This window comes from Haematobia irritans, chromosome 5 (genome assembly GCF_050003625.1).
Source record: "Haematobia irritans isolate KBUSLIRL chromosome 5, ASM5000362v1, whole genome shotgun sequence".
NCBI classification, from domain to species: Eukaryota; Metazoa; Arthropoda; class Insecta; order Diptera; family Muscidae; genus Haematobia; species Haematobia irritans.
Window position 1 is genome coordinate 81,508,461 of NC_134401.1, and position 24,992 is coordinate 81,533,452.

Sequence of the window (24,992 nt, forward strand, 5' to 3'; positions counted from 1 at the left end):
CAGAATATATATACTTTTTGGGGTCTTAGAGCAATATTTCGATGTGTTATAAACGGAATGACAAAGTTAATATACCCCCATCCTATGGTGGAGGGTATACCAAGATATTTTACAATCAAAATAGGAAAATTAATAATACGTTTTAATTTGGTTACACAGCTGATTAATTTTATCACAAATATTTTTACTTCGACTAAATTATTCTTTTTTCTATAAATTATTTTTCTTAATAAAAGTTAATTTTTATATAATTATCATCGTTATGGACTAATACTGAATTCTCCACTTTCTACCATTTACGTTTTCGACGTATTTATCACATTCACAATTTATGTATTTTGCCATAAGAGTAGGAAGGCCTCTGGGGAGGGGGCTTAAACCCCCAGTAAAATTTTAGCCCCCCCCCCCCCCAGAATTTGAAAACCTATTTACGACTTTGCATTGTGGTAGCAGTTGCCGATGGCAATATATAATTTTATTTCTTAACATTGTCTTTTAAAGTGTAAGTTAGTTTCTTTATTATAAGGTGAATTAAAAAATTTTGTGATATTTTCCCGAATAAAATTTGTTAATAAGTTTTTATGAGTTTTAATGCATTATTACGCTTGACCTGGAATATTTTCAAAAATTATTTCCCTTCGAATATTTTCAAAAATTATTAAAATATTAAAATTTTCTAGAACGGAGTTAGCATTTTTGCGGAAAAATTTGAAAAATTAGTACCATTTTATATTTTTTATTTATTTTATAAAATTACCCATTAAAAATACGAAAAACGAGTTATAACAAATTGAATCAAAACAACTTCCTGCGTAGTTAAAATAATTAACTTCTTTGTGAGGACATTTTTAGAAGTGCTTTTAAAGTTGTGCCTTCAGAACAACACCCAAATTGTTTTGCTGGGAAAATGTGTGAACTACTTGTCTAGCTATGTTGAAGTCAGATTTTTTATTTATTTTTAAAAAATAAAACATTAATTGAACCTATAACTTCAGTCCAGGAAAATTGTCCAGCTACGCTAATATATTTTGCATTAGTCTCTGATGATGATTGAAAAAGGTATTGGCTTCCCTAATCGTCTATCTTTTGGAAACAGATAATTTTCTAACCGACATAGCACCGGTTTCCATTTTCAGCATTGGAAAATTTTGCATAATTTCAATCATAGACGGCTGTGGTCATTTTCACTATTATTTCTTATCTTGGACCATGCTGTTGCATCTCATACTAACTCAAGCATGATGGCCAAACAAATTGGCTGCTATGTAGACCATCAATTCGTTTATTCCCACTCTTAACTGTTGCTTAATTGGCACTGTTATTATGAGTTAACGTTGCTAGAAAAGTAACTTACAGTTGTTCCTGGTTCACTGACTGCATACTGGTCACATATAGGTTGATGCTGAAGGCAAACATGAAGAAGGCAAAAAACAGCAAGAACAGATACAATAGCCATAGCTTCTTCAGCTGTTGAAATCTTAAGCCCATTATGTTACGTGTAAAAAGACGTGACGTCTTCGTAATGTTGTTGTTGGTATAATTTTGAATTCTTCCAAAGATCTTTGACTCACTAAAAACGAACCCGTATACCCGTTTTATGTTTTATTTAAAGCACGAAAATCAATCCACCAACTTGACCACAAAGAACCGGCGATACAACGTTCCGCGAGATAAGTTTAACCACCAACCATCAACTGCTGAATGGGAGACGTTTGCTGCTCACTTATACTGAATTTCTGTTTTGTTTTCGCTCATAACAAAGAGTCAATACTAGCAGTGTTTCAGCCAAAACAATGACAGTGTTGCGTCTATGCTCCCTTGACAAGGCGTTTCATATAATGGAGTTATTAGTATTAAATCTTGTCGGGAAGACGTCCTGCAATTGTAAAAAGACAGAATTTCTTTGGGTTTAATTCTTTGGCAATTTAATTCTTTCAAAGATATTGGCATTTGATTTTGTTTGTGAAGGCCGTCTTTGAATCTTCGAAATAACAAATAATATTTGTATCTAAATTCGAAATGTGTGTTTTAGAATTCCAACATAATTACTGAAAATAGAACCACACCACCCCTCCTTTTTATTACAGCTATGTGCTGAAGAAGGTGTTCTATAGTACGGAAGGTTTCCCCTATACGTTCTCATTATTATAATACAATATTCAGTATTACTATTGTTTCAATTCACAATTATTTATGGTTACAGTAAGAATTTCCGAGTTCAAAGAAAGATAAATAAATAAATAATATAAAATTAAAAAAATTATAATTTTTGGAAGAATTTAAATTCAAAAAATTAAAGAAAAATAATGGCCGATTTTGGGAAGCTGAATTAGAAGCTTGTCTACTTCTTGTCTTGAAATTAATACAGGTCTAATTTTAGAAGACTACATACATACATTTAACATGCCTGATTTACAAGGTCCTCTCGATTCCGCCGCTGGATTGTGTGTGAGCTATAGGGCATGTCCTATGCTCATTTAGACCATAGGCATGAGCTGGCAACATTTCGACCGACGGCAAAAATGTTGACTACTGGGAGCTGGCAACATTTCGAGCGACGGCATAAATATTATCTACTGGGAGCTGGCAACATTTCGACCGACGGCAAAAATGTTGTCTACTGGAAGCTGACAACACAACTAGTGTTGTAAAGCGTATAGAGAACATTAACAAAGCCGTATTAAAATTAAATGACGGCGGTATTCAAAAAAGCTGGGTAAACAAATAATGAATCCGTTCATCATAAGCCCATAAGCTAGAGGTGTGCACGTGAGTAATATTTTACGCACACTCACGCACACTCACGACGGAAAAATCTTATGCGCTTTACAGACTATCAATTATTCCGGACGACAGTGCTCGTGTCGAACATATCCCATATATTGTGCACATTATAAGTTAAGTCCGAAGGCATAATCGATACTGCTGCATGTTTATGGGATCGATAACACTTTTACCGATTATTTAGTCATCGCCGACAAGTCGTATCGATTCGACACACTGTAAGATTCTTTACAAACACCGACATTCCGTCCGGAATAACTGATAGTCTGTAAAGGGCATTACTCATGCACGAAAAGAACACTTTTACTCGCACACGAAAATGTCGTGACTCACGACTAATTTTATGAGTAATTTACCTGAGCGACGTGTCTGCAATCATGAACACGATTAAAATCGAGAGCGTTATTAAACTCTTAACATCCTAGGTGTCACTAAAATTACAAATGAATTTAACTTTTAAGCGTTTTTTTGGGGAGCGGGATTATTTCCGTGAGCGTAATTCGTTACTCACGCACACTCACGAAGATATTGTTTCCGTGACTCACACTCACGCACGACATTTTGGTTTGTTAATCAAGCACATTTAAGCCGTTGACATGAGCGTGAAACTTTTCGAGTCATTACAATTTCGTGTCACGTGCACACTAGAGGTGTGCACGTGAGTAATATTTTACTCACGCTCACGCACACTCACGACTGAAAAATCATACTCACGCACACTCACGCACGAACTTTTTTGGTAGGGCTCACGCTCACGCACACTCACGAAAAGAAAATTTGTACTCACGCACACTCACGCACGAAAACGTCGAAAAATACCGTGACTCACGAAAAATATCGTGATTCACGAAAAATATCGTGACTCACGAATAATTTTATGATTAATTTACCTTACCGAAGTGTCTGAAAACATGAGCATTATTAAAATCGAGAGTGTTATTAAACTCTTAACATCCCAGGTGTCACTAAAATTGTTATTGAATTTAACTCTTAAGCGTTTTATGTTGTTGAGCAGAAATATTTTCGTGAGTGTAATTCGTTACTCACGCACACTCACGAAGATATTATTTTCGTGACTCACGCTCACGCACGACATTTTGGTTTGTTAATCACGCTCACGCACACTCACGCTGTTGTCATGAGCGTGACTCACGACTCACGCACGAATCACGAAAATTTTCGTGAGTCACGACAATTTCGTGTCACGTGCACATCTCTAGTGCACACCTCTACCATAAGCCCTTTCAATAGTATGAAAGGCAAATCTACATATGGTTTATTCGAGCCTCCTAATTTAACATTGGGAGTAGGAACAACCAGGAGCAACCGTAGCTCAAGAAAAGTACCAGTATTCAACATTGGAAACGATGAGGCGAAAACAAAACAGACAGAATTGTTTGATGGAACACTTCCAACTAAAATAAACCACAAACAGATGACTTCACCTGCTAACTATGATTCCATTTTCAAGAGTCCGGTATCGATTTCATGGATCAAACACCAAATAATTCACAATATACAAATAATTTACAGGATAGGGATAGTGGATACTGCGAAAAGTGGGCGGTGGGAGATAATTCAATGTTTATTTGGAAAACAACTTTAAGATTATCCTAGTGTTGTAAAGCGTATAGAGTATATTAACAAAGCCGTTTTAAAATTATATGACGGCGGTATTCAAAAAAAGCTGGGTAAACATAAACTGACGCCGTTGACTGTAGTGTTGGCAAAGGCTTGTATTTAAAGTAAACTTTCAACCACTAGATGGCTCTGCTTTATAATAGAAAATACATAAATCTTTGCCTTTAGGCCGGTATGCACCTCTAGCGAAAAATTTCATTCCCATAAGAAATGCATTGCTATTTATGCTAACGAATTTTTATTTAAAATTGAGCCCAATAGTTTTATGTTATGTTTTGCAATGAAAAGCGTTTCATTGTTACTTTTAGTTTCCACTTGTGATGTTTTTGAGTTTTAAGGTAAGTACTATGTTCACTTTTTGGTTGAAATGTTCGCGGTTACTTTATTAAAACAGTTTCTTCTTCCTCTAAACTTCGGCAAAATATTATGGGAATATGTTTGTTTCATTTATAATTTTGATTATTTCAGGAATATAAAGTGATTTCCAACTCGAAAACCGAACATAGTACTCACCTTTAGGTTAGGTTAGGTTAGGTGGCAGCCCGATGTATCAGGCTCACTTAGACTATTCAGTCCATTGTGATACCACATTGGTGAACTTCTCTCTTATCACTGAGTGCTGCCCGATTCCATGTTAAGCTCAATGACAAGGGACCTCCTTTTTATCGCCGAGTCCGAACGGCGTTCCACATTGCAGTGAAACCACTTTGAGAAGTTTTGAAACCCTCAGAAATGTCACCAGCATTACTGAGGTGGGATAATCCACCGCTGAAAAACTTTTTGGTGTTCGGTCGAAGCAGGAATCGAACCCACGACCTTGTGTATGCAAGGCGGGCATGCTAACCATTGCACCACGGTGGCTCCCGGTGTACTCACCTTTAATCACCCTGCCAAAATTTTCTGAATTTGATGGCGCTTCTGAGAATACCCACCACGTCGAAAACAATCGTATACGACGTCCAAAACTCGTCGGAAAAGCGCCGTTACTATTGAGAAGTTGTACCACGCCAAGTTACTACAAAAAAGTGTCGCATGAGTGCAAATATTAGGTGCCTTTTTAGATAAATTTAGAACGACGCCAATAAGAGCCCCTTCAAACAATTAGAAAAAGTACAGTTTAAGATAGTTGTAAAAGAATCATTGTGGTCAAGTAAAACACTATTGTTTAGATGTTTTTTAATTTGATTAAATATTTATAAATTCTTATAAATATAACATTAATACCACTATCACAACACATTTAACATAATTTTTTCATTAATAATATAATGATGTTGATTTAAAAGGGGCAAGTTACATGTTGCAGCGTCCATCAGCCAGTGTTTTTATTCTAGATTGAGGCAGCGTGTCTGGAAAAATATCTGAAAAACAATCACTTTATTTATTTATTTTATTTTATTTATTCGTATTTTTGGTGATCCTTAGCACAACAAAATTTAATTCTTATATATGACAGCACTAAGGTTTAAGTCGATTAACAATATATTTTAAGTTATTAGATGTAAAAAAAAATAATGGGAACTATATAAATAGGTTTCAATGAATATTAAATATTAAATATGAAAATTAATTATATTTATTTTACAAGTTTTGTATAAAGGTGAGTATTAAGTTCTAGTTTAGCCGCTAAAATCGCTAAAGTGAAAACTAAATCAGTAAGAAAAATGCATGAAATTATACATATTTGTTGCAAATTTTATTATAACTTGATGGGGAAAAGCCCAAAGCAAATTTTCACAAAGTTTGTATTCCTTAAAATGGATTATTAAAGAAAAGTAATCGTGAAAAAATTTCGTTTTTAGCGGCTAAACTCGAACTTAATACCCACCTTAAATGACAATAAAATTGGTTGCGATTTGAAATGCGACAAGTATACACATTAATCAAGAATTGTATAATAATAATATTATTGTAAATGTGATTTTAATTCTTTTTTTAAAAAGAAATGCGTTGCTTATTAATTGAATTGTTGTAGGGAGATTGTTCCAGAGACGGATCGCATATATCAGAAATTGTGGCTCAGGTCTCGAATATTTGTATCGTAATTGGATGATTTTTCTTCCTCGATTTGATCGAGCGAACTTTAATCTCTCGAATATATAGGGGGGCTCGCCACTATACATATATTTTTTTTTTTTGCAGAAAAAGTAACGCAACTTCTCATAGGTCTAAAGCCTGATTGCCGTTCAGTCAACAGTTTTTTTATATTATTTATGTATTTATTCGTTCATACATTAACCGCTCTAAGACTTTCGACAGATGCGGCAATTGGACGAAATTCGTTGTTTGGTTTAGGCAGAGGTATTATCTTTGTATATTTCCAAGTGTTGAGAAGAATTGACTTTGTCAGAATTGTGTTGAAAATGTGTGTGAAATATGGCAGGCATATTGGTAATAATAACTTTACGAATTTTGGGTTCAGTTCATCCATTCCTACAGAGTTCGATTTAATAGATAGGATGCTTTTCTGGACATCATATTGATCTACCCACTTGAAGGTGAACTCTTCAAACAAAAGATCTCCACAAGACGGAAGACATTCATACGCAGAACTATTATTCAGATTTTGGTTAGCAAAAATCTTATTTAGATCATTAAGCAATATTAATAGGTGTGAAACTTTTCCGCCCAATTCCAATGTTTCGAATTGTCTTCCATTTTGCATCTGTATCATTAAATTTCCTTTGATGATAAGAAGATTTCGTGGTATTTATTGCTTTTGTAACTTCACGTCTGGCAATCTTTTGGATTTGTTATCTCTATCACGTATCAACTTTTTAATGTCATGATTAAACCACATCTGCTGAGTAGGTTTAGTACTTACAACTTTTTTAGGCACACAAGCATCAAACAGCATTAGGTCTGTTTTCTTTTAGCACTGGATACCCTAAGCCGTGAAGGACTAAAAGAAAACAGAGCACTCGTTTACCCAGGACATCTCCAAAAATATGCAACACTGTCATCAGCTGTTCAAAAACAATCACAGAAAAGAAGTGAAATCTTGCATTTTTAATGTATGAAATGCTCCAATTAGTAATAAATATTTACTGCTGCGATTATTAATGACACTATACCACTTTGAATTTCATGTTTTTCGATAAATTAGTCACAATAAAGTGATATTGTGAATCGATGAAGCGTCACTTTATCAAAACACAATCTGGCAAGATCGGCGCGACTTGCACTGATGAGATGTTCTGGATAGAACACCAGTGCAACGATGTTCTGGATAGCTCATACAAATGTTGCATCCAGTGCAAAAAGAAAACAGCCCTATTGGTGTTTTACCTTGCATAAAATTAGCTTGAACTTCAACTTCTTCGTAGTAATAAACCTCGTTCCAGTTTACATTGTTGGATATGTCATTCAGTAGACTGTAGTTAATCTTGCAAAAATCGTGAAAAATGGCGATTTTAGCGGTTATAATAAACTTAATACCTACCTTTAAGGTGAAATTTATTTCAATAATTTGACATATATTTTGAGTATGTTTAGTCAGAGCCTAATTCAAATTAGGGGATTCTAACCTTGTATCCTATTTTAATTTTTTGGTCTAAATATAGAATTCCTTTAGATTATGAGGTTTTGTTAAAGTCAAAAAATGGACCCTCCAGCATTTAGCACTATTTTTGTGTGTTTAGGCAAATATTATGCTTTATTTAAAATTTCTCCAATATGAGAATGTGTTCTGGACTTACATCGTTTTTTTGTGTATCTTATATAAATAAGATATGAACATATCCTTATTTGATAGAAGAAACAAGCAAAATAAATTGGGAGAAGTATAGAAAAAAACATGTTATGAATATAGGTGCCTTTTCCGAAAAATTGGTAAAAATTCGTTCGTCGATTGTGCATTAACTGCATTTCGTAAAGGGAATGCAGTTAAGAAAAGAAAATAAGGATCCGCCCAAAAACGAAACTCATCGATTCAAAATAATGATGCTACTTTGGTAAAATTTTGCAAAACAATAAATTTGAGGGTTTTACAAAGGGATTTTTCCAGCAAAGAGAGAAATCATCGAAATCGGTTCATAATTGCTGATATGACAACTAAAACAACATTTCATACCCCCGAGGTGACCAACTTTCAATGACTACATGTCAGCCCGTGGTAACTCGTAAACTTTTGTTAAAATCTTTCCAGGCGGGCTTGTACATTAGGGGATTAACAACGAACGTCCATTACAGCTGCGAACATTAGGAATTTCGTACTGATTGCCTGATTGATTAGGAATTTCATACAATTATTACTTTTTAAGAAAGTTTCTATAACTGTAATAATTTTTTGCGTACGTTAGTTAAATTAACTAAAGGTGGGTACTAAGTTCGAGTTTAGCCGCTAAAATCGCTAAAGTGAAAACTAAATCAGCAAGAAAAAGGCATAAAATTATACATATTTATTGCAAATTTTTTTATAACTTGATGGGAAAAAGCCCAAAATAAATTTTCACAAAGTTTGTATTCCTTAAAATAGATTATTAAAGAAAAGTAATCGTGAAAAAATGACGGTTTTAAGGCCGGTACTCTGTTCGGTTTTCGCGTTGAAACTCCATACAAAACCAAAAAATGCGAAAAATTTGCGAAATTTTTTCCATTTGTGATACTTTGTTTTTTTCGTGTTGAAAAACTGACGTTTATAGCACGGCGCCATTTGCAATGTGAATTAAGAAATAATTTATTTATTAAAAACTATTTGTGTGTGTTTATAAATCAAACACGGACCATATTTTTGTTCCGAAACTATACAAAGGATCAAAGGAATAGCAGATCAATTGCCCAAGGAAAAATAAAATGTTATTTTGTAAAAACAAGCAACAACCACCAACTTAATTCAATATCGCTCCCTGTAAAATAGCGCTCCAAGCTACCTAAAAAAACGCCGCTTTCTATGTGCGAAATAATGGTTTCCATAAAAATTTTTCGCAAGAATGAACATAGTACCGGCCTTTAGCTGCTAAACTCGGACTTAATACCTACCTTAAACCATAAATTATATACAATGGAGCATAAAGTTTAGCTAAATTCGTGTCTCCTACAAAATAGTTATGAATTTTTTAATATTTCTAAATTTTACCAATAATGCGTCCATCATGAACTTCGTATTGTATTAAAGACATTTTTGCAATTTTTAACTAAACTTTTTTCCTTAATTATGTCTAATAATTTTTCGTGAATTTGTCTAATTCTTGAATTTGTCTAATTTTACTTTTTTTAAGAAAGCGTGACATCTGCGTTTCTAATACAGTTTTGTTAAAATTTTCTAAATTTAATCTAATTTTTCTAAAATTAACTAAAATTTTCCTTCCTGGTGGGTTCACTGTTTTTTTGCAGTGTATAATGGCCTGTAAGAAATTTGTTTTTAAGGCCGTTACTATGTTAGGTTTTCACATTACTTTACTTTATTAAAATAATTAATTTAGACGCATAAAATTTAATTCGATAATGTGTGCGGTATTTTTTAAATACTTTACTTCATATAGTTTTTTATAATCTAATTATAGCTCCGTTCGAGAACCCGATAATATTTGATAATTATTACAAATTTTTACTGGAAGTCGTTCGTTTACACCAAAACGCCAGCAAAAGAGAGCCGGAGAGAGACTACATTTGACAGTTATGAGATAGAGAAATTGCAAGTTTTTGCTAGAGATTTTTTTCCCAGTAAAATCTTGCAAACCATAGCGTACGTTGGCAGCTGGTTATTGATAAAAAACAAAGTACCAATACAATGTACATGTTCGGCAACTACGATTGGAAGTTAAATATACAGGATTCGTTTTTTGTTTTCAATGTTTTAGCAGCTGAAATTTTCAATGTGCAAATAGCTACTGGATACCGTTCGTGTACTTTTCAGCAAAGAGTATAAAATACACTCTTACTCTCTTGCTAGTTTTTACTGGAAAAGTACGCGAACAGACCTTATGTGTGAGAAGTTCTCACAATAGGGATTGTGGTAGAATTATTAACGCCATCTATTGGGGCTTAGCAAAACTAAGTCGAGTCAAGTGTGTATAAAATAAAAATGGCATACCCTTAGGCGCTGTGAATAATATAAGCTGTTTGCAATAATAGGGTGTTGTTTACTCAGACTCCTGGGAATAAATAAATAAAATAAAATGATTCCTATAACCACAGTTCCACATTGGTTGGGCAAGTATGTTTTGGTGTCTAGATGTGGAACTTAACAGCGCTTACGCTTTACACACAACGAAAGATATTCACACAATATATGCTTGATTGGATTAACCCTTGTGTATGTGATAACACTGGAAGCGATACCAGCGTGATGAGGTCCCGTGGGACCTACAATAAAAAAGGATGGTAGAGAGGTTATCCCTACGATATTTTTTGATCATTTACTGTAGGTGGACTCTTCTATGATGCACAAATTGCATATATAAATATTTGGTTGTAAATATGGAGTTTTATTTAATTTTTTATAGGATACAGATAACGTTTAAATTTTTGATATGTTAAGTATACTAGAGGCCCTGATGTTTGTCGCAGGCGTGGTACCTATAAGTATCCTTATACGTACCAAGCAACAATATATTGTTTTGGTAGTTGAATGTTCTTTACAAACTGGATTTTTGAGGGATAAACAATAACATACAATTCTTTTAGGGGCGTTCATTTTTGTTCGCATTATTATGTGCATATTGCTTGCTTCAAACTTGGTCCAAATTGAGGCACATCTTGCCAAATTCTGGGAGCCGATGGGTCTCGAACATGTATAAAAATATAAAAACTTAGATCGGCCAAGATTTCCATGAAGTTCAAATAACTTTTTTTGCACTTTTAGTTTCACTGTAGTGGATATATCCACGGAAGACATAAAATTATGTACTACCAAGCAACGAAACCAATGGAAACTTCAAAAACGACAAATTCTTCCAAATAACGGTATTTTCTGAAAGGATGTTGTTGTTATTAATTGTTCCAAATACGAAAATCGCAATATCTTTACGCTGTTTTTTAAACTGTGCTAAAACCACTAATGTAATTAGTAGTAGGTCCCATTGGACCTCATCACGCAGAATCGCACTAAACTTTTTCAAATACCTATAAAAACCGATTTAATGATTCAATCACATAAAAATTTTAAGTTTTGAACTTAAAACACTTCAGTACAAGAAGTCATAAACCATCAAGCAGAAATTCATATAAAAGATAAAGTTATGTATGAATAAAAATCAAAAAGGTCCAGCGGGACCTCATCACGCACAGAAGGGTTAAGTCCTCATCTAACTTTACAGTCTTCGCAAAATAAAATAATTTTTGGATTAATTGATCCAATTTATTTGTAATTGAAATGCCTTCAATCACAGAAATGATTGTGTCAATCACCGAAGTCAATTAAAAAATTAATTGATCCAATTAAAAAATTTATAGATAGTATTCGTTTTCGTGATTGATTTCTGTTTTAATTAAACTATTTGTTGAATCAATTAAATTTTTAATTTTATAGTTTTAAAATTCTATAAACATTTTAATTTAAAAAAAAATAATTTCCAATATTTTGGACAAAATTTTTTCCGTGATATTAGGTGAGTACACTTAAGTATTTGTATAATTTTTCCGAGATGTAAAGTTCCCATCCTGCATATGAAATTGAAATTCCAATTTCATCTTTCAATAATTGTGATATCACGCTGAGACTTTGGTCTGAAGATAGTTATAATTCAAAGAAGTCTATCGATTTAGAGCTTGATATAGCTTCACATAATTCGATCTCTTGATTTAACTTCTACAACATCTATACTATTTTGTCGTAAGCTCATACATATCGCGTCATTAAAATACGTTTTTCTTTACAAAGGTTCTACTTGACCAAAAGTTGACAAACTTTTCATTGAAGGCGAGTCAAACATTCGGCCCAGCCCAACATTGAACCTTATTAACATTTTTATTTCATTATCAAATATTTTTTCTAAAAATGTTATACAAATAAAAAAATTACAAATTTTGTTTGTGAAACTACTTCAACATAGAGATATAATTTTCCCCTATACTCAGTATTAATGATAGTATTTTCTTCTTTGAACATTTTTTATAGTAATTGCCATAAGTCCACCAATCAAAGCACATAGACCCTACAATAAAAAATTAACCTTAATTGTAGACGGCTTGATTTAAGATAAATATTAAAGAAGGTGCTTACCTCGATACCGACAAGAATCCAATCACTTATCTCCTCCACACGTTGATTGGTTGAATACATTTCTGTCATTTTAGGAATGCAACCATCAACGAAGAGGTTTTCAGCGATGGTGTTGTTATGATAACTATAGCAGCTGGTTGGAATTGTTTCATTCGCAATTTTATAATCATTTGGACCATATCTCCCACAACATTCATACTAAAATATTTCCAAAGAGATCTTATATTTTTAGCTATAAACATATCACTGCTTATTACCTTTATCTCATATGAGGTCATCATGTAATCATTTCCAATATCGGTTGAATTCCACACCTTGTCAATGAGTTCTGTGGCCACTTTATTGAAATCGATTGGTTGCAAAAATATCACAGCAATTTGGGCTCCCATTAACAGGAGCATTATCACAGAGTACTAAAAGAAATGAAATTTTATTTCAAAAACTGTGCTGTGCACATTTTCTGATGGTAGAGGGACTTACAATCCATGTTAGATGTACTGCTTTATGGTAGGCACCACAGCATCCCAAAATACTGTTAAGGAATAATACAGAGCTTAGAACGCATCCCAAGATGCATGGAATTCTTACCGCCTCACAAAACTCGAATTCAATGAGAGCGTAGATACATGCTGACAGTGTCAATGCTCCAAAGATCTAAAGAATTTAAAAAGGTTAAAAATTATAAACATATGTCCATATGAACAGAACATAATTCAGTTACTTTAATTAAAGTTATGTAAACTAGAAGAAACTTCGGATTATCAACGAAATTTATTATTATAATTGAGCCAACAAATCGACGTCGTAAATACAATAATACAAAAAAAATTCGTTACGGATTTTATATTAGAAAACTAAAATTGCCGTGTTATTGATGAAAATATTCATTACCTGCATTTTGTTACGACAATGCACAAATGTCGTTGGCTCATTTTTAATTCATTTTTCTTTCTGTATGGAATTTGGCAAAATTAATTGATAAGTTCACCACAAGTGATATCATACACACAAAAACATATTTTTTGTCTTCAATCACGAATTAAATTTCTAATTGAATATTTTTTTAAAACTCAATTAAGACTTCAATTGGAAAATTTTTCGTGACTTTTTTTTTCTGTGTAATACACTTGTTTTCGGAGCCACCATGGTGCAATGGTTAGCATGCCCGCCTTGCATACACAAGGTCGTGGTTTCGATTCCTGCTACGACCGAACACCAAAAAGTTTTTCAGCGGTGGATTATCCCACCTCAGTAATGCTGGTGACATTTCTGAGGGTTTCAAAGCTTCTCTAAGTGGTTTCACTGGAATGTGGAACGCCGTTCGGACTCGGCTATAAAAAGGAGGTCCCTTGTCATTGAGCTTAACATGGAATCGGGCAGCACTCAGTGATAAGAGAGAAGTTCACCACTGTGGTATCACAATGGACTGAATAGTCTAAGTGGGCCTGATACATCGGGCTGCCACATAACCTAACCTAACCTACACTTGTTTGCGACACCGTCGTAAATGTATGTCACACAAGTTAAAATTTGCGACATACCAACTCTGACGATAATGCTCGTGTACAACTATAGGCCTGTTTTCTTTTAACACTGGATGCAACATTTGTATGAACTATCCCAACAAACACAAGGATGAGCATTTTGCATAGGTAACACCATATCAATTTGATAGTGAATCCCATCTTCATCCCATATCAACAATTTTTCAAATTGAATTCTGAGCAAATTCTTTAAGAAAAGGTTTGAAAACGTATTGAGTATAAGCATTTCTGCAATACTTGTTTTTATTGGGATTTAGAACATCGTTTCACTGGTGTTATACATAGACCAAGGAAGGTATAGACAACGAAAGTGAATTCACAGCGCTGCACACCGTAGATGGCTCATTTTCGTCTGCAATTGAGAGATTTTTATACCCTCCACCATAGGATGGGGGTATATTAACTGTGTCATTCCGTTTGTAACATATCGAAATATTGCTCTAAGACCCCATAAAGTATATATATTCTGGGTCGTGGTGAAATTCTGAGTCGATCTGAGCATGTCCGTACGTCCGTCTGTTGAAATCACGCGAACTTCCGAACGAAACAAGCTATCGACTTGAAACTTTGCACAAGTAGTTGTTATTGATGTAGGTCGGATGGTATTGCAAATGGGCCATATCGGTCCACTTTTACGTATAGCCCCCATATAAACGGACCCCCAAATTTGACTTGCGAATCCTCGAAGAGAACCAAATTTCATCCGATCCGGCTGAAATTTGGTACATGGTGTTAGTATATGGTCTCTAACACCCATGCACAAATTGGTCCACATCGGTCCATAATTATATATAGTCCCCATATAAACCGATCCCCCGATTTGGCTTGCGGAGCCTCTAAGAGAAGCTATTTCATCTGATCCGGCTGAAATTTGGTACATTGTGGTAATATATGGTCTCTAATGACTATGCAAAAATTGGTCCACATCGGTCTATAATTATATATAGCCCCCATATAAACCGATCACCAGATTTGACCTCCGGCGCCTCTTGGAAGACCAAACTTCATCTAATTCAGTTGAAATTTGGTACGTGGTGTTAATATATGGCCTCAAACACCCATGCAAAAATTGGTCGAAATCGGTCAATAATTATATATAGGCCCTATATAAACCGATCCCCAGATTTGACCTCCGTAGCCTCTTGGAAGAGCAAAATTCATCCGATCTGTTTGAAATTTGGTACGTGGTGGTAGTATATGATATTTAAGAACCATGCCAAAAGTGATCCATATCAGTCCATAATCATATATAGCCCCCATATAAATCGATCTCGAGATTTGGTTTTGGAGCCCCTTGGAGGAGCAACTTTCATCCGAGTCAGTTGAAATTTGGTACATTGTGCTGGTATATGACCGTTAACAACCATGCCTAGCTGGGTCCATATCGATCTATAGTTATATATAGCCATCAGATAAATCGATCCCCAATCACACAAAAATTGGTCCATACCATCATCCATTCGATTGTGGATGACAGTCTTTCGTAGAAGTTTCTACGCAATCCATGGTGGAGGGTACAAAAGATTCGGCCTGGCCGAACTTACGGCCGTATATACTTGTTAAATTTGGCTTTAATTTGTTTTCTTTCGTTTGTTCTTTTGATGAAACACCAAATATTGGAAAAACATGTAAAATTCTATACATCCACACCTTTTTTGTAATGCAAATTGACTGATTTGTACGGTAATTCTCGTTTTCCAAAAAGAAATTGAGTCACTTGACTGCGCAATTGAGTGCAAATGACTGCACACTGCAAATAAACAAAACCATGGTGAATTATCAAGGTATGTGTCTATTGTAATTGGTCTATGGTGTTATATTTAGATCATCTGATCAGTGTAAATCGTGTCGAATAACATGAAATTAAAAGTTATGTAGTGGAATAAATAATCACAGCATTATACATTTATTAGTATTTGAGCACTTCATACATTAAAAATTTAAGATTTTACATGTTGTCTGTGATTGGCATAGACCAAGAAAATGCATAGACGTATTATGTCAATTCACAATGATTTCGTTTATATGCAATCATAGACCAAGAAAATATAGAGACATACCTTGATAATTCACCATGGTTTTGTTTATTTGCAGTGCGCAGTCATTCCACTCAATTGCGCAGTCAAGTGACTCAATTTCTTTTTGGAAAACGAGAATAACCGTATAAATGAGTAAATTTGCATTACAAAAAAGGTGTGGATGAATAGTATTTTATAAACTTTCACAATATTTGGTGTTTCAACGAGAAAACAAAGGAAAGAAAACAAATTAAAGCCAAATTAAAGAATCACTCAATTGCAGACGAAAAAGAGCCATCTACGGTGTGCAGACAAACTACAGCGCTGTGAATTCACTTGAGATGTCTATACCTTCCTTGGTCTATGATGCAATGCGCAGTCATCGCACTCAATTGTGCAGTCAAGCGACTCAATTTTGTTTTGAAAAACGAGAATTACCATTCAAATCTGTCAATTTGCATTAGAAAAAGGTGTGTATATACATAATTCTATATGCTTTTACAATATTTGGTGTTTCAAAGAAAACAATCTATAGATTTTAGATTTTAAATGATGGCGTTCTTTAATCATTTCTATATATTATCAAGTAACCCGCTACGACGAAGAGTTTTCAAAGGCAACTGTTATATTTGAATCATAGTGGTGGGTATTTAAGATTCGGCCCGGCCGAACTTACTGCTGTATATACTTGTTAAATGTACATTTGTCTGTCAGCTTTTGTACCATTTCATTCAATCTTGTCACTATGAGAAACAAATCAAATAACTCTCTTTCGAATCATCAGCTGTCACTTGAGCAGTAAATGTAGAAAACTAACGCAACTGTCTAATTTAATTTCAAATTCACGTTTTTGTGCGAAATGCATTTTTACAAATTATAACTCAAGTCTATACTCCCTGCCAACATTTCAAAGTTCGACTTTATCCCTACCACTTCCGTAGACTCTTTAGTGGCACTACAACAATCCCCAACTCTGATGCGAAATATACCTGTCCATGGCGATATCCAAATTCCCAGTATCGAAAGGCACTACACTGAAAAAACAGTGAACCCACCAGGAAGAAAACATTTTTAGAAATTTTTAAATATTTTTTTAAAATTTTAACTAACGCTGACATCGCGCCGATATCACAAAAAATAAGTTAATTTTTTTCGACAAATTCAAGAAAATTTATTAGACATAATGGGTGATACGGTCAAAATTTGGTCAATATAAACTTGACGTATTTCTTTCAATTTTGCATTTAAAAAACCTGAACACCCCTCATTTTGAAGGTGTGTGTGTAGAATGTTGCTTCTATTTTGATTTTGGAATTCACTCTTCAGTTGTCAAAATGCCGTCCAAGCAAGAAGAGCAGCGTATCAAAATTTTGCTCGCGCATCGCGAAAATCCGAGCTACTCGCACGCAAAGCTGGCAAAATCGCTAAAAGTTGCCAAATCAACCGTTACAAATGTAATTAAAGTGTTTGGGGAACGTTTGCCGAGTGCCAGGAAGTCTGGATCGGGGGGAAATCGAAAACCGGAAGCCGCTGAGACGACAAAGAGAGTTGCCGGTAGTTTCAAGCGAAACCCTAACCTCTCTCTCCGAGATGCCGCAAATAAGCTGGATGTGTCGTCTACAACCGTGCATCGAGCCAAAAAACGAGCCGGACTATCGACTTACAAGAAGGTAGTGACTCCAAATCGCGATGATAAACAAAATACGACGGCCAAAGCGCGATCCCGGAGGCTGTATACGACGATGCTGACGAAGTTTGACTGCGTGGTAATGGACGACGAAACCTACGTCAAAGCCGACTACAAGCAGCTTCCGGGACAGGAGTTTTATACGGCAAAAGGTAGCAGATATTTTCAAGCACATAAAACTGTAAAAGTTCGCAAAGAAATATCTGGTTTGGCAAGCCATCTGACCTGTGGCTTGAAAAGCAGCATTTTCATAGCTTCCGGGACTTTCAACCAAGAAATTTACGTGAAAGAGTGTTTGAATAAACGTCTGCTGCCTTTCCTGAAGAAACACGGTTGTTCCGTACTGTTTTGGTCGGATTTGGCATCTTGCCATTGCGGTAAAAAGGCCATGGAGTGGTACGCCGCCAACAACGTGCAGGTGGTTCCCAAGGACAAGAACCCTCCCAACACGCCAGAGCTCCGCCCAATTGAGAAATACTGGGTTATTGTCAAGCGGAACCTAAAGAAGACCAAAACAACTGCTAAGGACGAGCAAAATCTGATGGCAGGTGTCAAGTGTGAGGCCCGGCAATTCGGATTTGGAAAAGCGAAAGCCTAACTGAATATTTTTCCTGAATTTTATACTAATTGAACTTGAAAAAGAAATTTAATTTGATGTTTTAAATAAACGATTTCACCGATTTACACGCGTTTTCCCTTGACCAAATTTTGACCGTATCACCCTTTAATTAATTTTTTCACTTGTCAAAGAAAATTTTGTAGTTTGAAAGAAAAAATTGGAGTTCAAAATTGCAAGAATGTCTTTAGCGACATACGAAGATCATAATGGACACATTTGTAATAAAATTCACAAATTTAAAGAAATAATGAACTATTTTGTGAGAAGTACGAATTTAGTAAAACTTTTTACTTCATTTGGAAACTTTCTCCATATATAATAATTCCATGAACTAAAATAAAGTTGAATTGGCTATAGTGAAATGGAGAGTTCACTTTTTTTTTGAGTGTACAAAAGAAGCAGCGATTGTCATCTCAGAGCTTAAGTTTGTTTGCTAAAACCGAAAGTAATATGCCAGTAAATATAAGTTTAGGTTTCCGTTTAAAAAATCCCAATATTTACGTTTGGTATAAAATCATGGGAGAAAGTTTCAGAGGTTCCAACATATTTAGGAATTTCAAAGTCTATAGACAATAACGATACGCAATGACGTATATGCACATTTGCCAAGTGATAAAGAATGGCAACTACACGCTCACAAAAAATCGCTTCTGTAACATATACTCCCAAACATATTTTGCTTCAAGCATATACATTTTTGGGTATTGCCCAAACATTTATATGTTTGATCTCTTCCAATATATAATATGTTTGAAAACATATTAGTCTAAACAATATATGTTTGGGTAGTCTAAGTTTCAAACATTTTGTATTTTTGCATCCAAATTCAATAATGTTGTCTTCCAAAAAACAATATGTTATTATGTGAACATATAATATGTTTGGAAGCATTTTGCACCCAAAAATATTATATGCTTAAAAAAATTCTCCCAAACAATATTGTGCTCAAAATTTTAGTTATTTATTTATATATTTACAATCATAACGAATTATGAAAATAAACAGGTAATATAGGTGCTAACAACATAGGTTTTCGACCTGAATGCTCAAAATTTTGTTTCTGCCCAATTGTATATTCCCCCACATCTTTCTCACTTCCACGAGATTTTTTAGTTCTTAGCACCTTTTTCTGTAATACAAACATTGTAGAAGAAATTATTCAATTGTATGATTTTTTTTATTTTAATTTTACCTTTTGCCGGACGGGGATTCGAACAGCGGACCACACAGTTTGTAAGGATCAAAGAAGTAGCTGATCAATTGCCCAAGGAAAAATAAAATGTTAATTTTGTAATAACAAGCAACAACCACCAACTTAATTCAATATCGCTCCCTGTTAAATAGCGCTCCAAGCTACTAAACACATATATGTTTATAGGCTATTTCTAAATTAATATATGTTTGCATCCAAACATTTTATATTTACAAACATTTTATGTCCCAAACATAATATGTTCTAACATATTAACATATATGTCCCAAACATGTTATGCTAGTTTATGAACATTATATGCTTGCACTCAAAAATATTGTGTTTAAAAATTTGTGTTCCAAACATATAATGTTTATAGCCAAACATATGAAAAACAGCCTTTTTCATCCGTGTATTTTCGAAAAATGTGACTGTTTTTGCTTGTCCCGATAAATCCCGGAATGTACGGAGCAATGTCCCGGATTTCCGCAACCATCATCTTGCAACCCTACTTGGTCTATGTGATTGTTTTTAAACAGCTGATGACAGTGCTGCACATTTTTGGACATGTATAAACAATTATTCTGTTTTCACGGCTTGGGTATCTACACTCAAAAAAGGGCTTACTTGGATTCAGTCTTATGGATTTGTTATTGATTCCGGGCCAATATGCGGCTTCTTTAAAACAAATAAATTTTTAGCAACTTATCTGGCTTCAAATCTAGGATCAATAAAATTGAAATAAGGCTACAGATCTCATTTATCAAATTGTCATTCTCTTTTCGCGATATTTTCTTAATTTCAAATAAACTTTAAACCAAAGATGCTAAATAATCCTCGAAATAACAGCCTATTTCCGATATCCGAACGAAAGCAATTGCGAACGAACGGTAGTCACTCACTTTCGTCTAGATTTGGGTTTCTCTAAATTCCTTTCGGTCGTTCGCTTGGCTTACGTTACTGTCAAATGCTAATATTAGATCTCAATTACTTGAAAAAGGTCCACACATTTTAAAAATTATTTTCCATAAAATCGCCGTTTATTTTGGCAAATTTTTCCCACTCTTAATATTTGGTTTAGCTCACTAATTTTATTAACAAATAAGCCCGCGTAGAGAGATATGTGCTTGCATTTCTATATTTCTACAGTAATTCAAGTTCGGTTCTCCTTTTAATGAGAGTTTCATTCGAAATGTATGTGTTTATTCGTGTTAAACTTTCCCTTAAACGGTCTCTATGGTGGTTATAAAGAAAAAATAGATCGATATAAATCACTTTTATCACATATTTACATTAAAAGCTTTAATCAATTTACCAATTATTAAGTTTTTCCTTATTTATACACCCTCAAAAAAAATCGCCTCTCTAACATATGTTCCAAACATATTTTGCAGGAAGCACATATATTATTGGATACTGCCGAAACATTAATATGTTTGTTTTATGTGAACATATAATATGTTTGGAAGCATTTTGAGCCCAAAAATATTATATGCTTGGCAGAATTTTCCCCAAAGAAGATTGTGCTCATTCCCTAACATAATTTTCACTTCCACGAAATTTTTTAGTTCTTGGCACCTTTTTCTGTAATACAAATAATGTTGAAGAAATTATTCAATTTTATAATTTTTTTAAATTTTACCTTTCGCCTGGACGGAGAATCGAACCGAGGACCATACAGTTTGTAAGCCAACACACTACCACTGAGCTACGTAGCTGTTATAGTCACCAGTAGACAATTATCGTTATAAGTTACATTTATATAGCATAGTTTGCAGCGCCCACGAGCCCATGCAAACATAACATTATTTAACAGAAACATACATGTGTTGGCAACGTGGAGCAGTGGTTAGCATGTCTGCCGTACATGCAAAGGGTCGTGGGTTCAATCCCTGCTCCGACCAAACACAATTTTTTTTTTTAATTTACACATTTATATTTATACTATATTAAATTTTTATAATGAAACTTCGAAATGTGGGTTATTAAAGATTTACAGTCAGAAACAGTGCTTGATATAAACGAAATGGACTGAGCTTTTGGCTAAGATATTATTTTTTTATTGCAAAAATAACAATTTTGTAATAAAAAACTGGTTTTGGTATAAAAGTTTGAAATTTTGGAAGGAATTCAAAAACTCTAACAAAGGAAGAACGTGGGGTCGAGTATAAACATACATAAATAATTTTATAATATACACAAATTAAATAATAATTAGGCTTAAATTACATAATATTTAGACTTAAGCATATACAATTTTTGGCCTTTTCATAAAGCAGTTTCCGAAACAACATATAAGCGGTTTCACAGAAATTGCTCTCTTTTGATTCTCTCGCTGTGTTAATTTTATATCTTTCGTCGACCCTCCCGGTTTTTATCTCTATTTCTTTCTCTATACTCTCTCTCTGTGGCTCTCTGAATAAAATATCACAACATATATATGTTTACTCGAAATTTGTAAATTTATATATGTTTACATTCACACATATAATTTTTATGAAACATGCATGCCCCAAACATAATATATTCTAACATATTAACATATGTGTTCCAAACATTTAGTGTTAGTTTGAGAACATTACATGTTTGCACTTAAATATATTGTGTTTAAAAATTGTGCCCGAAACACATTTTGTTTATATCGAAACATATGAAAAACATATTTTTCTAACAGTGTAAATGCCTTATTTCACAAAACGAAAGGTCTTTACCAAGTAAGTGGTTTTGAATTTCAGTTCGACAAAATGCGAACGAATCGAGTTAGAGAAACCTAATTTTAGAGGTTACGTCTTCGTTCGAATTGACTTTCGTTTCGATTTTCGTTTAGATACCCCTTAGAGAAACCAAAATCAGCTGTTTTTCGTTTTGTATGCGAACGAAGACTAGAATTCTGATTGCAGAAATAGGCTGTAAGTTTTTCCTTATTTATGAATACCCTTTTCCACAAAACGAAAGGTTTGTGCAAAGTGACTGGATTTGACATTTCTGTTCGACAAATGCGAACGAATGGAGTTAGAGAAACCCAATTTTAGTTGTAACGTTACGTTTTCGTTCGCATTGACTTTCGTTTCAATTTTCGTTTAGATACACCTTAGAGAAACGAAAATCAGCTGTTTTTCGTTTTGTATGCGAACGAAGACTAGAATTCTGATAGCAGAAATAGGCTGTAAGTCTTACCCTATATTTGAAGCGTTAAATCTAAAGATTCAATATTTCAGTTAATTTAAGGAAGTTTTCATTAAATCAAAAATGTGTTTTTTTTTTATTTTAGAGAACATTTGCCTTAGTTTAAAACCCTAAGACTTTAACGGAGGGTCTCAGATTTCAAAATTTGTGACCTAAATGTAATAAAATGGTTAGCCCGCCTTGTATACAAAGGGTCATCGGTACAATCCCCGTTTTGAAGGAATACCAAAAATGGTCTTCAGCGGTGCTGGTGTCATTCCTGAGTCATTGAAATCATTCGGCTATAAAAAACAGGTCTCTAGTTATTGCGCTAAACATGGAATCTAGCAGCACTGAGTGACAAGAGAGCAGAGAGAATAAAAACACAAGAGAACGTAACTGTGAAGCGAAACTGCGTCAGTAGGTGGCAGCCATGAGGAAAATTTCTCTAATATCATGCAATTTTTGTCGGCGCTTCTCTCAAATATCACACAGTTTGCGTCGGCGTCACCCAGTTCAGTTCTCTGCTGACTTTACGAAACGTAAAGAAAATAGGATTTAAACCCTACTTTGTAGTAACAAATGTTCTTTTTTATAAAAGTTTTCATTCCATTAAATTTTTTGGCAGACAATTTGAAATTATAACTGGCGATGCCTTTATAACCAATTTATCAAAACAGCGCTTCGACCGCAACGTCGGAAATACCAAAGCTGCAGGCACTGTGCGATATCTATACGGTTGACATTTGTTGTTTTTGTAGAAGAGAAACTTTCGTCCTCTTGTGTTTTTATTCTCTCTGAAGAGAGAAGTTCATCACTGTGGTATCACAATGTAAACGTCTTTCAAGCGTGTTCTATATAAAATATAATTTAGAATATATGTTTCAATTACCAAATTTTTCATATTCTTTTTTCGACATAGTAAAAAAGCTAATCACCAACAAATAATTGTTTAGTTTAAAAAAATATATATTAGAGGATATGGACACTTTTCCAGGGACGCAATTTGCAATGTTAAGTAGCATACGTGTAATCACAAAATGTTAAAAAAAGATTATGAACATTATTTCATTTTTTTATTTTTATTTTAAACAAATTTTTCCTTAATATTGGGCAAACTTATTGCTCTTAATTTTGAGTGGAATTATATTTTATATTAGGTAATTTTTATTTATTTTTTTAATTTTAATCATTTTTGAATTTGGTAGAATTAGTTTTAATTTAGAGTACAACAGAATAGTTAGAAGATGAACGTACGCATGGTAGGCACGTATGATTGATTTCTTCGGTGCTAATAGAATAATCCTTTCTTTCTAAGGTGTTTTTGTTTTTTTCTTGAATATATTTTTTTATTTTATCAAAAACTACAGCCGAAGGTAAATGATTTAATTAGATGTGTAAATTATAGTTGTTAGTTTTGTTTGCTTATATGTCAATTATAATATCATTATCAATTTTCACCGTCATTAGATATCATAACCTTCAAGTATGATGTATTTAGATTACATTAACAAACAACACTCACGAAAGACAAAATATTTAAAATAAATAGGGAGAACTTTAATGATGATTCGCCACAACCCATTCTTGTTTGACTTCTTTAACTGGTAGATCCGAAGAGGAAGCTATTTAACCGATTTCGATTTTTACGATATTTTCAAATGCCTCACGATAGTCATGTGTTCTCTAGGACGGCAAATTGATAACTGAATTTTTATTTGAGATTATTGTGTTCTATCCGAAACTTCCAAAAACTCAGTGGCGTAGCGAATGAACGGCACAATAGAGATTACAGCAAACATATGTTTGTAGATCGTGTTTTTGTTTTTTTTTGTTGTTGATAGGGATGCCAAACTCAGAGACAAATTTTAAGTCAAAGTGAAAATTTGCTCGTTTGCGAATAAGTTCATTGTTCTTTACTTCAAAAAAAAAAATCCCTGAAGACGAACATCGGAAATGTTTCGAAATATTGGATAAATTTAAATAAAAATATAACTCATTACATGGGTTTGTCATAGGACGGAAGTACTCCCTTTTTGGATCCTTTGCATTGCTTTAGAAGTTGTGCCCTGGAAGTTAATTTGAATGAAGAAATTTAAAAAGCAAAAAAAAAACAATTTTTTTCAACCAATTTCACATTTTTTTCATCCATATAGTTTTATTACACAATTATTTTCC

The 24,992-nt window shown here is 33.9% G+C and overlaps 2 protein-coding genes across 6 annotated transcripts in view; both read right to left on the reverse strand.

Moving 5' to 3' along the window:
* The window catches only part of Pgant3 (Polypeptide N-Acetylgalactosaminyltransferase 3), a 54,970-nt gene extending 50,565 nt beyond the window's left edge, over positions 1-4,405 (reverse strand). Inside the window, exons 1-2 of one of the 5 annotated variants that reach the window (XM_075309184.1) lie at positions 4,316-4,405; positions 1,355-1,876 (exon numbers count right to left, since the gene is read on the reverse strand). In XM_075309184.1, the coding sequence (XP_075165299.1) occupies positions 1,355-1,488 (134 nt within the window). In that variant the 5' untranslated portion in view covers positions 1,489-1,876; positions 4,316-4,405. Of the gene's footprint in view, positions 1-1,354; positions 1,877-2,396; positions 2,654-4,229 lie in introns of those variants that run through there. The other 4 variants (XM_075309186.1, XM_075309183.1, XM_075309185.1 and 1 more) reach the window with 4 other exon arrangements.
* Positions 4,406-12,232: 7,827 nt separating this feature from the next.
* Positions 12,233-24,529, reverse strand: Tsp42Eq (Tetraspanin 42Eq). The gene is made up of 5 exons (XM_075309190.1): positions 24,340-24,529; positions 13,070-13,243; positions 12,847-13,002; positions 12,590-12,787; positions 12,233-12,521 (listed from the first exon to the last, which is right to left on the reverse strand). The coding sequence occupies exons 1-5, from the start codon at positions 24,397-24,399 to the stop codon at positions 12,447-12,449; spliced, it is 663 nt and encodes a 220-aa protein (XP_075165305.1). The 5' UTR covers positions 24,400-24,529; the 3' UTR covers positions 12,233-12,446.
* Positions 24,530-24,992: the final 463 nt, after the last annotated feature.

What these genes read in the sequence shown, in the direction of transcription:
- Tsp42Eq (XM_075309190.1), bottom strand. Translation starts at nt 24,399, where the DNA reads ATGGGTTGTGGCGAATCATCATTAAAGTTCTCCCTATTTATTTTAAAT. An exon ending in TGACCTCATATGAGATAAAG is followed by an intron (nt 12,788 to 12,846) that starts GTAATAAGCAGT and finishes GAAATATTTTAG; the next exon opens with TATGAATGTTGTGGGAGATA. An exon ending in GGATTCTTGTCGGTATCGAG is followed by an intron (nt 12,522 to 12,589) that starts GTAAGCACCTTC and finishes TTTTTATTGTAG; the next exon opens with GGTCTATGTGCTTTGATTGG.